Below are 18,386 nucleotides of genomic sequence, written 5' to 3'. Positions count from 1 at the left end.
TAGTAGACACGGGGTTTCACCGTGTTGGCCAGGATGGTCTCAATCTCTTGACCTCGTGATCCGCCCGCCTCGGCCTCCTAAAGTGCTGGGATTACAGGCATGAGCCACCGCGCGTGGCCCCAAGTTCTTTCTAATCAGGCATCAAGTTCTACGACTTCTTTTTCCTTGAAGACAGGTTCAAACTCATTACCTCACATCTGAATTGCCATGCTAGCATCCTTATTGGTTTTTCTCTGTCTTCCTGTTTCTCCCAGCTCTAGTACACATTACTTAAGAAAACCAGACTATAAGAGCCATGGGGGCAGACACTATGCTTGTTTTACTCACCGCTGTGTTCCTAGAACCTAGTATATTACCACATTCTCAAAAACCTTCCCCAAAGGCTATTTTTCCTTTTAATCCTCTGCTTAAGTGGTCCACCTCATGTCTGGCAACTCAAATGTAAATTCGTGGCTGCCATTCCAATTATACAACATTTCCCAAGTCACTCACTACTCTTCATCACAGGTCTTAAATCTCTGGTCAAGGGTTTGGCCCCATGGCTCATGCCTGTAATCCTAGCACTTTGAGAGGCAGAGGCAGGAAGATTGCCTGAGGCCAGGAGTTCCAGATCAGCCTGGGCAACATAGTGAGATTCTGTCTCTACAATTATTATTATTATCATTATTATTTTTATTATTAAGACAGGGTCTCTCTCCCATTGTCCAGGCTGGAGTGTAATGGCATGATCACGGCTCACAGTAACCTCCACTTCCTGGGCTCAGGTGCTCCTCCCACCTAAGCCCGCCTAGTAGTTGGGTATAAAGGCACACACCACCACACCTGGCTAATATTTTTTGTATTTTTAGTAGAGATGGGGTTTTGCCATGTTGCCCAGGCTGATCTCAAACTCGTGGGCTCAAGCGATTTTCCTGCCTCGGCTTCCCAAAGCTGGGACTACAGGAATGAGCCACCGTGCCTGGCCTTGGCTTACAATTATTTTTTAAAAAAATCTTTGGTCAAGACTATTTTGCTTATCATCTCCTATATGAGCCTTGGTAGTACCTGTCTTTGCTCCTGTGGGTCCACTTTCTTGAAACACCCCTTCCTAGTTAATTCCTCTAAAACCCATGTCCGCCAAAGTGACTAGTTGTATCCCACACTGACGGTATGCCTGCTTGACATTCCTAGCCATTTATAAGAACAGTGTTCTTTATCTTTTTTTTTTTTTTTTGAAACGGAGTCTTGCTCTGTTGCCCAGGCTGGAGTGCAGTGGCACAATCTCAGCTCACTGCAAGCTCCCGGGTTCACGCCATTCTCCTGCCTCAGCCTCCCAAGTAGCTGGGACTACAGGCACCCGCCATCACGCCCGGCTGATTTTTTTTTTTTTTTTTTTTTTTTTTTAGTAGAGACGGGGTTTCACCGTGTTAGCCAGGATGGTCTCGATCTCCTGACTTCGTGATCTGCCCGTCTCGGCCTCCCAAAGTGCTGGGATTACAGACGTGAGCCACCGCACCCAGCCGAGTGTTCTCTATCTTACAAGTTTATATCCAAGTTGCTTTTTTGTTATGTAGTTGCCTCACTCAAATGGTAATCACTCCATGTAATCTCCTTTATGTGCCATAATACACTATACAAATACTGAGAGTACTAAATGAGAAGGTAGTGTGAAAGTGGTGTACAGTATATGGTTAGCAACAGCAGGTGATGTGGAAGATGGTTATAAATACAGCTAAGGGAGTTATTTTTTATTTTTATTTTTATTTTTTTTACAAGATCGTAAAGGTCAGGTAAGCTAGGGAGATTTCATAGGCCAAATAAAATTTTTGTAGATCTACCAAATTTGAAGAAAACTTATTTGCAATATAATACTTTCTGATTATCTATATTACCTCCTGATAATATGTTTTAATTTTATATGAACACTGGAGAATCTGCAGTTCATTTACAGTCTAGACATATTTTTAAAGAAATACAAATATTGGATGGGAATACATAAACATTCCAGTGAAAGCTTTTTAGAAAAATCTTAGTTTGCAAATTCATAATAATAATAGCTGGGCCGGGTGCAGTGGCTCATGCCTGTAATCCCAGCACTTTGGGAGGCCAAGGCAGGAGGATTACTTGAGGTCAGGAGTTCAAGTCCAGCCTGGCCAACATGGTGAAACCTCGTCTCTACTAAAAATACAAAAATTAGCTGGGCATGGTGGCAGATGCCTGTAATCTCAGCTACTTGGGAGGCTGAGGCAGGAGAATCAATCGCTTGAACCCAGGAGGCAGAGGTTGCAGTGAGCCGAGATCATGCCACTGTACTCCAGCCTGGGTAACAGAGCTAGACTCCATCTCAAAATAATAATAATAATAATAATAATAATAATAGCTAACATTTATTGAGTACTTGCTACTCTTGCTACGAAGCACTCTCTGAAGTACTTTTTGTGTATCACGTCATTTAAATCCTGTAAGTCCCTTATGACATACATACAGTTATTATCTGAGCTACCATACTACACAAAACCAGAGGGTACCATTCATACAGTAGCCCATGTGAATGGCAACTCTCTGGAACTATGTAATGTGGTGACTCAGATTATTACCTTCAATTTACTCACAGAGAAACTGAGGCAGAGTATAAGTTTAAGTAACATTTCCAAAGTCAAACAGCTAGTTAGTGGCGTACCAGGGTTTTGAATCCAGGCAGTCTGGCTCCAGAGCTCACACAGTGAACCACTATACCGTATCTATTTCTAGGATAGGGAGAATACACCTTGGTGGTCTCTTCCAGAAACAGGAGCTGGGCTAGGACTAATGTATTTTAGAAAGGAATCACATCTTACTATATTTTAGAATTTAAAAAAACTTCATCAAACATAAATGAAATGCTGCAATAAAACATTTTGAAGAGACTCTATTAATGATTTAAAATTACTGCGCTAGATAAGCCAGTCAAAAATAGACAAATACTGTATGATTCCACTTACATGAGGTGTTACTATAGTAAAATTCAGAGACAAAAGGTAAAATAGTGGTTGCTAAAGCCCAGGGAGAGGGGAGAATGGGAAACAGTTTGTTCACTGGGCACAGAACTTCACTGTTGCAAAATTAAAAAAAAAAAAACAGAAAAACGGGAGATTGGTTGCACAACAGTGAATCAACTTAATACTACTGAACTGTATACTTAAAAACGGTTAAGATGGTAAATTTTATGTTACATATATTTTACTATTTTTTAAAAATGTACTGCACTGGAAATATATTTAAATTATATTGTTCAGTGCCAAAGGCAAGTTGCAGAGGAGGACATGTAACGAACATTTCTTTTGAAAACATAAAATATGTTATTAGGTTGGTGCAAAAGCAATTGCCATTACTTTAAATGGCAAAAACCGCAATTGCTTTTGCACCAACTGAATAGTATATGCATAGAAAAAAATCTGGAGTTTTACATACCAAATTCATAATAGTGGTTATTTTTGAAAAGTAGGATTATGAGGACTTTCATTTTTTATATTATACCTTTCTATAATATTTGAATTTTAAAATAATGCATGTATTACTTTTGTAGGCAAAAAACAGGATAAAATCTTTTTAAAGACCTTAGCCTCCATAATCAGCACATTTTCAGATGCTCTTATCACAATGGAAATGATTTTTTAAGCAATTAACACCAGATGAAATGAAACAACCTACTTTAAACTTTCTTCTGGCTGGGCACGGTGGCTCATGCCTGTAATCCGAAAACTTTGGGAGGCCGAAGCAGATGGATCACTTGAAGCCAGGAGTTGGAGACTAGCCTGGCCAACATGGTGAAACCCCGTCTCTACAAAAATTAGCTGGGTGTGGTGGCACACACCTGTAATCCTAGCTACTCAGGAGACTGAGGCAGGGGAATTGCTTGAACCCAGGAGGCAGAGGTTGCAGTGAGCCAAGATCACGCCATTGCACTCCAGCCTGGGCAACAGAGCAAGACTCCATCTCTAAATAATAATAATAATACACTTTCTTCAAGAGAAAATATTTTTATTAAATTTTAGAGGAAAATGTATCTTTTATATTTACTAATTTCATTTACATGTGTATATATGTAAAAGCTTCTTTTTAGTTTTTAATTAATTAATTAATGTTTTGAGACAGAGTTTCACTCTCGCTGCCTAGGCTAGAGTGCAATGGCTTGATCTTGGCTCACCACAACCTCTGCCTCCTGGGTTCAAGTGATTCTCCTGCCTCAGCCTCCCGAGTAGCTGGGATTACAGGCATGTGCCACCACGCCTGGCTAATTTTGTATTTTTAGTAGAGACGGGGTTTCTCCTTGTTGGTCAGGCTGGTCTTGAACTCCTGACCTCAGGTGATCTGCCCGGCTTGGCCTTCCAAAATGCTGGGATTACAGGTGTGAGCCACTGCGCCCAGCCAAGCTTCTTTTTAATAAATAACTTTAAAAACTCTAATTCTGACAATATAATCAAGGGCAAAAAATTTGTTCTCATCTTTGGCAAAATAAAAAAATATTAAGGAACTTTAAGAGGAATCACAGTCTATTCCTTTCATTCCTCTTTTAGATGAGGAAAGATCTTAAAAAAATCAAGGAATTTGCTTCAAGCTCCATAAATAGTGGCAAAATTAACATGAGAATTTTTGCCTCCAAATTCCCAGTTTGGTGCCCTTCCTATACTTGTCATTCTATTTTCATTTTATATCTGGATATGAAACAATGAAGAAAAACTTTAAACCAATTAAACAGTTGTGATTAAAGTCTTCCAGTTTCTTATAGGCCTATTTTTATATTGTATTTAGACTTGAATAGTTGTACAATCCTCTTTTAAAATGGACAAAAACTCTAAATATTTAACCAATTAAAAATAATTTTTGATGCCATGTTGTAATTATCTTCTGTTTTTTACTGTGACTGCCAATAGAATTTTAGAACCACTACAGAATTAAGTATTTTGAAAAGATCTTCACATAAATTTGGAATATTTAACACTGGTTCATTACTATTATCTAATATGTAGCTATATCCAAATTTTCTCCTAAATTTTCCTTTTTGTTGTTGTTGTTGCTGTCCAGGCTGGAGTGCAGTGGTGCAATTATGGCTCACTCCAGCCTTGACTTCCTAGGCTCAAATGATCCTCCCACCTCAGCCCCACAAGCAGATGAGACTACAGCCTCAGGCCACCGTGCCCAGCTAATTTTTGAATTTTTTTTTATAGAGATAGGAGTCTCACTATGTGGCCCAGGATGGTCTTGAGTCTTGAACTCCTGGCCTCAAGTGATCCTCTCACCTTGGCCTCCCAAAGTGCTGGGATTATAGGTGTGAGCCACCATGCCAGGCAAATTTTCCTTTTTAGCAATTCATTTTTTTGATCTAGGATTCAGTCCAGGATCACACATTGCATTAATTGTCATGTCATTTACTTTAATTTGGAACAGTTATTTCTTTAGCCTGTCTTTGTCTTTCATGACACTGACATTTTTTGAACAATACAGGTCAATTGTTATGTAAAATTTAAATTTTACTTGATATGAATTGAAAGCTATTATTAATTTAGAAGACAAAGAGTCTTCTAATATATATGATAAAGAATACTTTCTATTCTTTTGAAGGGATACAAAAACACTGCCCATTTTGCTGAAAAGATAAGTAAAATGATCGTTATCATAAAAGAAAGTAACATGATCGCCACCTTGAGCTTGTTCATAGAATTTGAAAGTGTGAATAGTGATAAATAAGTATCAATTTCTAATAGCCTGTTTAGCATCTGCTGCTTTTTTTTTTTTTTAATAAGATTGTTTCTATGCCTACTCAGCCATACTTACTGGGAAGATAATCAGTACTTTTTATTTCAATAGGGATGCTGAGCTTCTATTATGCAAACAATTATGGCCTTTATGAATCTTTCTGAAGCTTTATCAGTGTGCTATTATCCTCAATTGGTAAGCATTTTATTTTATTAACTTCAATTTAAAGTGTTAATAAAAATAGTTGAATTTAAAAGCCAGTTACACTGTTTATATTTGGGTAGCCATGTGGATCTGTTAACTCTGTGACTCAGCGTAAACTATAGGACTTCTTGCCTCTGGAAATAATGTGAAGACACTGGTATCTGCCTCTTGCTTAAGAAGGAAATACTGAAAAATGAAGCTGACCTATGTGAAACTTCTTGTATTCTTTCGAAGGACCTTAGAAATAGCATCATTAGGTTGTTTATGTAAATGTTAAATTAGGAGACCAAACAATTGCCACAGACTAGAGAGGCTGGGAAGACATGAGAGCTAAATGCAATGTGGTAACTTGACTGGATCCTGCAGCAGAAGGAAAACACCAGTGGGAAAACTGCTGAAATCAAAGTCTGGAGTTTAGTTAATAGTCATGAACCAATGTCATTTTCTTAGTTTTGATAAATCTACTATGGTAATACAAGATATTAACAATGTGGGAAATTGGGTGACGGATATGTGGGAACTCTCTGTACTAACCTTTGAAACTTCCCTATACATCTAAAATTCTTCCAAAATAAAAGGCTTATTTAAGAAAATAGGCAGCCATTTGCTTGACCCGTTGTTAAAATAATAATATAGAATGTCTAGTAATGAATTAAATAATTTCACTTAGTACTTACCATGGATGTTGTAGCCTATTACACTTAGTCATACAAAGATAGTAGCCAAGTAATCCAAAAATAACCAAAAATACTCCAGCAGCAATTAATCCAGTCAGAAGGCCCATAACATCTATTTTCTCTCTGTTGCCATCTTAAAATAAATCATTAAAATAACATAAATATAACAACTATATAGCATCACCTATGATTTCAACAAATTTAATCCTGGGTCTAAACACATTATACAGCATCTAATCATTGATGTTGACTTCTTTCAAGTCTTTGTGCTAGAGAATCTACCTGAAAAAAATTTAAATGACACTTCTAAAAGCCCTAGTTACGGTTATTCTTTTATTTATTAAAATATAAATATATTTATTTATTTAAAATATATTTATTTTTTAATATTTAAAATATACTACTTATATTTTAATAATATTTAAAATATACTACTTATATTTTAATAATATTTAAAATATACTACTTATATTTTAATAATATTTAAAATATACTACTTATATTTTAATAATATTTAAAATATACTACTTATATTTTAATAATATTTAAAATATACTACTTATATTTTAATAATATTTAAAATATACTACTTATATTTTAATAATATTTAAAATATACTACTTATATTTTAATAATATTTAAAATATACTACTTATATTTTAATAATATTTAAAATATACTACTTATATTTTAATAATATTTAAAATATACTACTTATATTTTAATAATATTTAAAATATACTACTTATATTTTAATAATATTTAAAATATACTACTTATATTTTAATAATATTTAAAATATACTACTTATATTTTAATAATATTTAAAATATACTACTTATATTTTAATAATATTTAAAATATACTACTTATATTTTAATATTTAAAATATACTACTTATATTTTAATAATATTTAAAATATACTACTTATATTTTAATAATATTTAAAATATACTACTTATATTTTAATAATATTTAAAATATACTACTTATATTTTAATAATATTTAAAATATACTACTTATATTTTAATAATATTTAAAATATACTACTTATATTTTAATAATATTTAAAATATACTACTTTTATATTTTAATAATATTTAAAATATACTACTTATATTTTAATAGTATTTAAAATATACTACTTATATTTTAATAGTGTTCAAAATATATTTATATTTTAATAATGTTCAAAATATAATACTTATATTTTAATAATATTCAAAATATAATACTTATATTTTAATAATATTCAAAATATAATACTTATATTTTAATAATATTCAAAATATAATACTTATATTTTAATAATATCCAAAATATAATACTTATATTTTAATAATATTCAAAATATTTTGTTATTTAAATTTATTTAAAAATTATTTATTTAAAAATATTTGAAATATCCATTTATTAAATGGATAATATTCAGCATTAAGTGGGATAAACATATTCGCTGCTCAACTAGACATACTTTGGTATTAACCACTGAGATAATATTTATTAGGCAACTCAGGGTAGCTACGCAACATAACCTGCCATGGAGGGGGCCCTACCTAAGAGGAATGAAAGAATAGCTGGCGAAAAAAACACCTGACTAAAATGCAGCTAGAGATGATCAATACAGATGAGATAAAGATCTCCCCTCTCTACAAGTTACTTAATTCGAACCAACAATCTTAATTTATCTAGCATAAATGTTCCATCTGCCTTTAATGATGAAAAAGAAAAAAAGTTAAAATAGCTTACATCTTGAAATGAATAGAATCTGCTTTTATTCTGTGCAAGTCTTGACTTAGCTGAGCTGTTTAAAACAGCTTTAAGCCCATTATCTCATTTTCCTAGTATCTCACCAAACTTGATTTTCAGTGTATAAATAGATGAATCTGTCCTTTTCTGTCTGAGATAGCCCGGTGCATAGTTGAGAAATCTCCTTGGATTTATAAGGTATGTATGTTGTGCAACAACCAAACTCAAACAATAAAACTAAAATGTATTACAACAGAGAGAGGATGAGAAAAGCATTAAATTTGATCAATTCTTGTTTTACCTGATTTTGTGGTTGGTCCTTTAGCTGAATATTCCTGCCAAAATGCAATCTAAAAAAAAGGTAAAATTCCCAAGTTTATTCAATATCTTTATTATCATATTTCATTTGGTCCTAATGACCTAGACTAGGGGTAGTAAACTCTTGGCATGCACCATAGGTAGGAGACCAGTTCATTCAAGCTGGAGGGTGTGACTCACTCTAATTAAATCACTACCACCCACAGCTGCCTCTGCCATCTCTCTAATTGTCAAGGGATTACTGCCAGTCCCAGCTCTTTACTACTGTGCCTACTATTTTCCCTTCACCTGACTGGAGCCCCCACTAAGGCACTGGGGGAAATTATTGCATTAGAGAGTAGGTGAAAGTACCAAAGGTAGAAGTTGAGGCTGTGGACCCACTATCATGACTGAACAGGAGACTGAAGTTTTCTATGGGAGGTAAACCCTCAGTTTGTCTCAGGAGATTTTTTTTTTTTTCCAGACAGGATTACTCTGTTGCCCAAGCTGGAGTGCAGTGGTGTGATCATGGCTCACTGCAGCCTTGACCTTCCAGGCTCAAACGATCCTCCCACCTCAGCCTCCCAAGTAGCTGGAACTACAGGCGCCTGCCACTACAGGAGCCTGGGCTCAAGTAATCCTCCCACCTCTGCCCCGCAAAGTGCTGGGATTACAAGCATGAGCCACTGTGCCCTTCTGGGAGATCTTATTGAAAGGTATTTATTGATTTGGGAAGACATTGTTGAGACAATTTTAAGTTCAGTGCTACTTGAGAGAATAGAAATGAATTTTAAGGAACTATGATAAAATTATAAAAGGTTTGTGAAAAACAGAATAAAATTCCAACAGGCACAACTACACAGTATATGCTTCGTTTTCCTCCTTAATAGAAACAGCAAATACTGGTAGGGAAGGATACCTGGGGAGGTTCTTATTGACCAAAAAGTAAAATAGGACTCTTAAGAAAGGGAAAAAGGAGCTAGGGTTATGAAATCTACAAAAGTAAAGAATTTAGGGCCAGGCGTGGTGGCTCATGCCTGTAATCCTAGCACTTTGTTAGGCCGATGGAGATGGATTGCCTGAGCTCAGGTGTTTGAGACCAGCCTGGGCAACATGGTGAAACCCTGTCTCTACTAAAATACAAAAAATTAGCCAGGCGTGGTGGCATGTGCCTGTAGTCCCAGCTGCTTGGGAGGCTGAGGCAGGAGAATGGCTTGAACCCAGGAGGTGGCGGTTGCAGTGAGCCGAGATTGCTCCACTGCACTCCAGCCTGGGCGACTCCGTCTCCAGATTAATAATAATAATAATAATAATCATCATCATCATCATCTCAGTTAGTTAACATTTTTCAAGACTATGCCAGATTATCACAGGCACAATGCCATCTGTTTTGTACCTTATCAAGATTAACAGAATTTAGTTATATTCTAAGAAAGAACTTTTAAAAATGTTTCCCTCAAATTACACTGGTAGACCAAATAATATACTTCCGAATACAAGGGCTATATATTTTGTATCCTCAGGTTCAAGGAGAATACCTGGCACATAGCAGACTTCCAGTAAATACTTGAAATACAAATATGGGTCGTCAACAAAGGTAAGGTCACCGATAGGACAAATTACTCAGTCATAAATGATTGAAGCCTGAGTTAGAGCACTAACCACAAAATCTTGGAGTTAAATTCACTCTGCCATAAATGATTGAAGCCTGAGTTAGAGCACTAACCACAAAATCTTGGAGTTAAATTCACTCTGCCCCATGATTACTTTTAAATATAATAAACATTAAACACACAAAATCACAACAGTCAATAATTTACTAACTACTATGAAACCAGTTAATTGGGTGTAAAGCCAAGTCTAAATAGGTTAATTATCATTTTAAGGAAGTAGAAAGAGATAACAGGTACATAATCCTGATTCTGTTTAAGGCATAAGATCTCTAATAACTGAAAGTGCCACTTTCTTAAGTACAATTTAACGTTTCCAGCCAATTAACATAATCAACCACATTACCGTTTTATCTTCATCCACAAAAATCTCTCTGGCTTCCTCATAATTGCAAAGTTCTTCATTGCACTCTCTTTCTAGGTTGCCGGGAGTGAAGAGCTCCAGATCAAATCTATTATACAGAAGGCGTCTATGTATGAAAAAGTTTGCTTCTTCTTTTGATGTAAACACTAATAAAGTAATGAAAAAGACTTAAACATTGATCAAATATAGTCAAAAAATTCCTGTTTTAATTGTGGAAAAAAGTGAATAGTTCTCTTGATGTGGCTAAATTATACCAAACTTTTTTGTAAAGTTTTAAAATCTAACCCAAAAAAAGAAAGAAAAAGCATCAGTGAAGATAATTTCTGATAAATGTGAAATACAAAGTTAGCATAATTCCACTGGGGTTGATTATGTCCAAAATTAATAGTATAAATAAAAATTATTTAAATATCCCTTTTCCCTCCAGATAATTATTTTTCCAACAATTGACAGGTCTGTTTCTAAAGAATTGGTTCCCTATTATCTTGACTGAGAAAAATTAGTGGGGCATCATGGACAACATATTGAACTGAGAGTTAGAAGACAGCTTTTTGTTCTGATTTAGCTTAAGTTATCAGGTGTGTATTCTGAGATAAGTCACTTATATTCTTTGGGCTGCCATTTCCTAATTTATAAAATTGGGAATTAAATAATCACTAAGATCTCTTTAAGTTATTAATTATTATTATTATTATTATTTTTGAGAGGGGGCCTCACTCTGTCACCGGGCCTGGAGTGCAATGGCACAGTCTCAGCTCACTGCAATCTCCGTCTCCTGGGTTCAAGTGATTCTCTTGCCTCAGCCTCCCAAGTAGCTGGGACTACAGGCACGTGCCACCACGCCCAGCTAATTTTTGTATTTTTAGTAGATACGAGGTTTCACTATTTTGGCCAGGCTGGTCTTGAACTCCTGACCTCATGATCCACCCACCTGAGCCTCCCAAAGTGCTGGGATTACAGGCGTAAGCCACCGTGCCTGGCCAAGTTCTTAAATTACAAATTAATACTTTTATATTAAAATTGCTGTATTCAAGTTTATGCTAAAACTTATAAATTCTAAACTTCTAAATTAATAAAACTATAAGCTAATTATAAGATTTAACTAAAGACATTTCGTCGTTTCCAAAGTAGCAGCTCCCTCTACGGTACACCCCAAATACGTGTCTATAATGTTTTATAAGGTTCCCTTTACATTTGACGGGAAGGTAAATGGTAAACACTACAGGTTAAGAACAGGCTGACACAAAACCAAAGCATCCAACCATGGTGGTATTTTCAAAACCCACAAACTTTAAACTTGTTCTGGTGTCACACAAACAAAGCTTAAGAGATTTTGCTTCAGATCATATTACTGAGACTGGAATTCAGAAACTGAGAACTACATCACAATGCTTAAAAGAATTTAAAAGTGCGGATACTTTTCACTGCTCACCATTTCTAAAGAAAGAATGTATTAAAGTAGGCAATTGAAAGACTGTTCATGAGAGATCATGGTCTGGAAAACTCATACTGATTTTTGAGTGACCTCAAGTTGTACATTTATTTTTGGCCCTTTGAGAACAGTCACATTTTGTCCAAGATATTTTTTCCACAAATGAATTATCTTTCCAAACAGGTCTGAATGTTCTAAAACTATTTTGTCTAATATGGTAGCCATTAGCCACAGATGGCTATTGAGCACTTGAAATGTAGCTTGTGGCTGGGAGTAGTGGCTCATGCCTGTAATCCCAGCAGGCTGAGGCAGGTGGATCGCTTGAGCCTAGGAGTTGGAGACCAGCCTGGGCAACAAGATGAAACCCCATCTCTACAAAAAATACAAAAATTAGCCCGGTGTGGTGGTGCACGCCTGTAGTTCCAGCTACTCGAGAGGCTGAGGTGGGAGGATCACTTGAGGCCAGGAGGCAGAGGTTGCAGTGAGCTGAGATCATGTCGCTGCCCTCCAGCTTGGGTGACAGAGCAAGATCCTATCTCTAAATAAATAAATAAACAAGAAATGTGACTTGTCTGAATTGAAATGTGCTGTAAGTGTAAAATACACACAAGGATTTCAAAGACTTGGTGTTAAAAAAAAAGAATGTGAAATGTCTCCATAATGTTTTATATTGCTTATATTTTAAAATGGTGATATTTCAGACACAAGATTAAATTAAATACATTCTTAAAATTAATTTCACCTATTATTTTTTAGTTTTAAAATGTGGCTATTAGAAAAATTTAAATTATGTATGTAGTTCACATTATATTTTGGGGGAGCAGCAATATTCTACAGTGTCCATTTCTATATTATAAATAATAGATAGGGGCTATTTGAACCAAGCAGGAAGCTACAATGGGATAATTGGTGATAGTTGTTTTAAAAAGTATTCTAAAAGGTAGATAGAGGGGCTAGTGTGATGAAATATTTCTATTCTGTTTCCTCCTTTGTCTTCTTATAGATTTTATATTACCACCAAATGGACATAGAATGAAAAATTTTCCAAGCCTCCATCACCCCTCACTGGGATTCCTACAATGGTCTTCCACGGGTCTCCTTGCTGCTCTACCATCTGTTTTTAACATAATAGCCAAAGAGGGCCCTTTAAAAGACAAGATAGACTGTTCCTACTTTGCTTTTTAAAAACCTTCTAACAGCAATTCCACCCCCTGCAGAGTAAGAGCCAAAGTCATTACAGTGGCTTACAAGGCCCTTCTCTGTCTGGTCCCCAAGCCCTTACCCCTCTAACCTCATCTCCCACCACTATCCCTCACGTATTCTGTTGTAGCTATGCTGGCTTCCAACACACCTGGTTCTCTCTGGCCTTTGTACTTACTGTTTCTTCTGAACAGAACTTTCTTCTTTCAGTTTGCTCTCTCACATCCTTCAGGATTTTGTTCAATGCTACCTTGAACCCCCATCCCTACCCACCCCTGGCACTCCCTGTCCACACTCTGCCTTTCTCCATAGTACTCATCACCATCTGGTTTTCTATATGCTTTACTTATTTGTTACCACTCTGTTCTCCTCATTAGAAGAAAAGCTCCATTAAAGCAGGGATGTTGGTTCTTGGCCCATAAGAGGTGCTCAAAAAATTACTGACTGAATGAACAAACTCAACTTTGCTATAGTGGGAGGAAACTCTTGGACCTAAAGTCTACCAGTTGAAGCAATTCATAGGTATAGTCTGGTGTTTCTCAGCTCGGCATAGGTTTAAAGTATAAAACTATTGATTAAGCAACCCATAGCCTGCCTCACTTAGCTATACTTACTGCATGAAATCTAAGTTCAGAATGGAGAATTAGATATCTGCCTCTGTATACTTCTCAAATATGTCCAGATCCTTACATTTTATTGGCTAAAAAGAGCAGTGCCAAATTTCTCATGACAGTCTTCTGTTCCAGTAGGTTGAGTTATTAAAAATACACCCCCATGGAACTCAAAAGCTACTTTGATAGAGGAAACAGAAAAAGGGAGAGCCACAAACATTTTTATTTTTCCTGAAATAATATTTATGCCAATATCATAAATATGATATTTATGATTAATCATGCTATTATGATTAACACTGTATTAAATCTGCCTTCCAGGGGCTGCTGCTTGCCACTTCCCTGAGTGTGCAAGTTCTGATTCTGTCACTGACTGACTTTTGGTGCCAGATCAAATTTTTCCCTGCATCCCTTAGGATCTCAGGAGAAATATTGTCTTTTGTTACTGGATTCTAAGTAACCCTGAAGTTGCTTTTAATTGAAAGGAAGCAAACTTCCCTGCCCTTGGAACACCCTTGGCTTTTAGCAAGAGCTCCTATTTTCCCCTTGACCATGGCTGGAGGATGCAATGGCCTTGGCTCTGCTTCCTTAGATTCTCTACCCTTCTCTATTTTTCCTGTCTTAGACTATCCTAAGAGGCTGTCCATGCATTTCACTGCTATAAATTCACCAACCCAGATATTCCATTCTTCTCCTCACTTCTATCTCCTCGTGTTTTCTAAATAGCTCCTTTTCAGTCATTTCAACTCCACCGTCATGCTTTATCAGATTTTAGGGCCAGGCGCGGTAGCTCACGCCTGTAATCCCAGCCCTTTGGGAGGCCGAGGTGGGCGGATCACCTGAGGTCAGGATTTCAAGACCAGCGTGGCTAACATGGTGAAACCCCGTCTCTACTAAAAATACAAAATAAATTAGCTGGGACAGTGGTGCGCACCTGTAATCCCAGCTACTTGGGAGGCTGAAGCAGGAGAATTGCTTGAACCCAGGAGGTGGAGGTTGCAGTGAGCCGTGATCACGCCACTGCACTCCAGCCTGGGAGACAGAGCGAGACTCTGTCTGAAAAAAAAAAAAAAAAGAATTTCACCAAAGGTCCTTTATTTCCAGTTACTTTTCATATCTCCATTTATTATAGCCCATTTGCAGATGGAAGGCATTGGCTTCTCTGCCATACAACTCTCTTGAGGCAGAGTTACTGCTACTCACTCTTTCCTCTGCTCTCAGTTCTCTGTTCTGGCTTCTGTTATACAGTTGATGGAGATCGTCTGTTTAACAAACACCCTGCCTCCCATACAGATGAAGATGTCCTCCAGGGCAGAGATTGCAGTCTTTCATTTCTATGTCTCCACCACACAGCACGGGGCCTGGCACTTAGCATGTGTTCATCAAGTGGTGATTGACTGAACAAGTTGTCTTTTCAAATGTGTCGGATCCCTCATTCACATTTCCACAGACGTCTCCAGCCCTCCACACTCAAGTATGATCTCTAAATTCCTTCCATAGCTTGTGGTGTCCTTGAGACTGTCATTTATTTATTTATTTATTTATTTATTTGCTTTTATTTTTATTTTTTGAGATGGAGTCTCACTCTGTCGCCCAGGCTGGAGTGCAGTGGCACGATCTCAGCTCACTGCAGCCTCCGCCTCCTGGGTAGCTGGGATTATAGGCACGTGCCACCAAGCCAGGCTAATTTTTGTATATTTAGTAGAGACGGGGTTTCACCATGTTGGCCAGGCTGGTCTCGAACTCCTACCACAGGTGATCCACCCGCCTCGGCCTCCCAAAGTGCTAGGATTACAGGTGTGAGCCACCGTGCCGGCAAGAGTGTCTCTTATACCCGTGTCATGTGAATGAATGATTGCACTCACAATCATTTTAGGGAAGAGCATCTGATTATGGAACCTTATAAGTGCAACCTTCTAAGTGGACTTACATATACGGTGCAGCTTGAGAGGGACTAAAAAGGATCCTCTTCCAAAATCTCTCCCTATCTCTCTAGCTAGCCTATCCAGTTGCTAGAATTCTGTCATCAGAGTTTCACGCCTTTGGGTTAATGGATTGTTCTAGCTCAACACACACACACACAGCTGTATTAATCATTAATAAAGTCAGTTAGGAGTACTAGTGTAACAGATCCTTCCCAAATGAAAATGAGCTGAGAATCGGATCTGATGAGAAGGGATAAGAGACAGGAATGTGTGGGGACGTGGATCCAGAATACTGACACTGAGTGGGGAAGCACCATGAATAGTCAGGGAGAAGGATGCTGAGAGCCAGAGGCTTTTTTTTCTTCTGGTTTTACTAGGTTAGGCTTTTAAAATATAGGCAGGAAACAAACTGTTAATGATCTGAAACCTAAAAACTGTGGACTTCCAGGTTAGCAAGCCCCAAACCTAATCTTTTCTCAACTAGCTGCTTTTATCGAGACAACTAGACCATCTGAAGTCAAAAAGGACCTCAGAGATCATTTTACGCCCCACCCGCATCACTTTTACAGATGAAGACATTCAAGCCAAACGGGATTAAGTTATCTCGCCCAGGGTCTCGCAAGTCCAGACTAGATCCTGGACTCCCCGCTCGCCTCTCCAGGAAGAACAAGTAATTATGCTTATTATAATCGCCACACAGCTTCATCTAGAGAAATGTCACTCACTGATTTTCAGAAGCTGAAATAGGTTTTCCATTCAATTAACCACAAACTAGGTCTTACATATATACTTATTAAAGGAGACTCACAGAAATCAAGTTCTATAAATTGCAGTTAAAGAACATAAAAAAACACAACCTTGCCAAATATGCCACAAATTAAACTAAAGGATATTTTAGTGTTTCTATGATTGCTGGGGGTATGTAATTTCAAATACTGCACTTTCTCACTGAGATCTGTGCTATGCGGCTCTGGGTTCCAGGGACGTTTTCGTGCTTACCTTCTTCTCCCGCATGCTTAGAAGCCTTTGGACCTCTTGCGCAATGAGGAAACCCCAGGGTAACTGTGGGCAGTTGGCTGAGTAGAACCAGAAGCGTAAACATAGTCTGGCAACTGTCAAACAAACTAAAACAAACAAAAAACATATTTAAAAAAAAAGGCCCCTAGCTCAGCACTTTGAGTTTCTGTCGAACTGAATCACCAACCTGTTGTACTCAAAGCCTAGGCGCAAGAGCGCCCGGCGCGCGGTTTCGGTCGCCGGGACCCGACGCGCGCCCAGGAAGCAGCCCCTGAGAGCGCCTGGGACAAACGCCGTGCACAGTGACCCTGCCGAGGGCTGATCGGGCACCTGTCGCCGCGGGCAACCCTCGCTATGTGTTCGAATCCAACCCAGTCCGCCGAGGTGGCCCCTTCCAGGTAACCCCCTCCCCGCCGAGGTCCTACCGCCAGGCCTCGTACCTGTGTCCCCCCGCACATGTTCCAGCAGCCCCCGGGCCAGAGGCTCTTCTTGGGGCGGTTCCTTCGGCCGCCAGGCCCTCGGTCTCCGGCGCCCTCAAACCTCGGCGACGCTCCGGGCCTCGCTCTCCGCAGGGTCTGGATGGCCCCCGCGCGCAAACCTGGGAAGCGCCTGGGGTTCGCAGAGGGGCGCCCGGGGAACACGCGCGGGGCGAGGTCCTGCCTCGGTCCGGGGAGGCGGCCGACGGAGGAAGGTAGGAGGCGGCTACCTGGGGACACCTGGACGCGCCCCACCTCCCGGGGGCCGGGCCTACCTGCGGCGAACGGGCGGGCGGTGGGCCGGCGTCTCCCCGGAGCCCGCGCTGCGCTCTCAGCTGCCGCAGCTTCTGCCCCATCCCCGGGCGGGCCAGCCGCCTGCCGCCAGTTCTGGCCCCGCCTTGGCGGCGCGGGTGGCTGCTTTTCGATTTGTGTCTGCACTCGGCGTTCTCAATGCTCCTAATTCAGGGAGCATTTCGGTTCTCAGTCTTAAGCAGAGCGCCCTCGGCGCGTCCAGGGCTTTTCGCTTTGGGTCCCACTGGGCCAGGAGTCCTGTGGTTACCTTCGGTCAACTGTTCTCAAAAGGGTGGTCCGGGGACGAGGACAAGATATTCATCAGACAAAATGCCCTTTATTCGTGATAAGAAATGGAAATGACTTTACAAGTAATTGATTACATTGGTTCTCCAATGGTGGTCCGCCAGGTCTGGGATGTCTCCAAGATCTTTTCCAGGGGTCTCTGAGGGCAAAACTATTTCCATTATAGTAACAATACATGATTTGCCATTTTCACTTTCATTCTCTCAAGAGTGTACAGTGGAAATTTCCAGGGGCTATTTGAAGTGTAATAACGTCATCATTCTGTCTCCTAATAGAATACCTGAGTCAGCGTGCTTGTATTTTCTAGTATTTTCCATAGTAGTATGTTTACATTATTAGTATGTACATTTTATAGAGATTTATGTAGATTTATAGAGATTAATAAAATTTGTTCTCAGTACTTGTGAACTTAATTTTTTTTCTCTCCTTTTTTCTTTTTCAGAGTAGGGG

The 18,386-nt window shown here is 38.5% G+C and overlaps 1 protein-coding gene across 2 annotated transcripts in view; it reads right to left on the bottom strand.

Annotated features, from left to right (window-relative positions):
- PRRG4 (proline rich and Gla domain 4) overlaps nt 1-18,118 on the bottom strand; it is a 29,412-nt gene extending 11,294 nt beyond the window's left edge. Inside the window, exons 1-5 of one of the 2 annotated variants that reach the window (XM_521881.9) lie at nt 17,304-18,118; nt 16,846-16,970; nt 10,661-10,824; nt 8,649-8,697; nt 6,597-6,729 (exon numbers count right to left, since the gene is read on the bottom strand). In XM_521881.9, the coding sequence (XP_521881.4) occupies nt 6,597-6,729; nt 8,649-8,697; nt 10,661-10,824; nt 16,846-16,970; nt 17,304-17,695 (863 nt within the window). In that variant the 5' untranslated portion in view covers nt 17,696-18,118. The remainder of the gene's footprint in view (nt 1-6,596; nt 6,730-8,648; nt 8,698-10,660; nt 10,825-16,845; nt 16,971-17,303) is intronic. The other variant, XM_009460187.4, reaches the window with a different exon arrangement.
- Nucleotides 18,119-18,386: the final 268 nt, after the last annotated feature.

Source organism: Pan troglodytes, chromosome 9, assembly GCF_028858775.2.
Source record: "Pan troglodytes isolate AG18354 chromosome 9, NHGRI_mPanTro3-v2.0_pri, whole genome shotgun sequence".
Classification (NCBI taxonomy): Eukaryota; Metazoa; Chordata; class Mammalia; order Primates; family Hominidae; genus Pan; species Pan troglodytes.
This window is presented reverse-complemented; position numbering and strand designations above follow the sequence as displayed.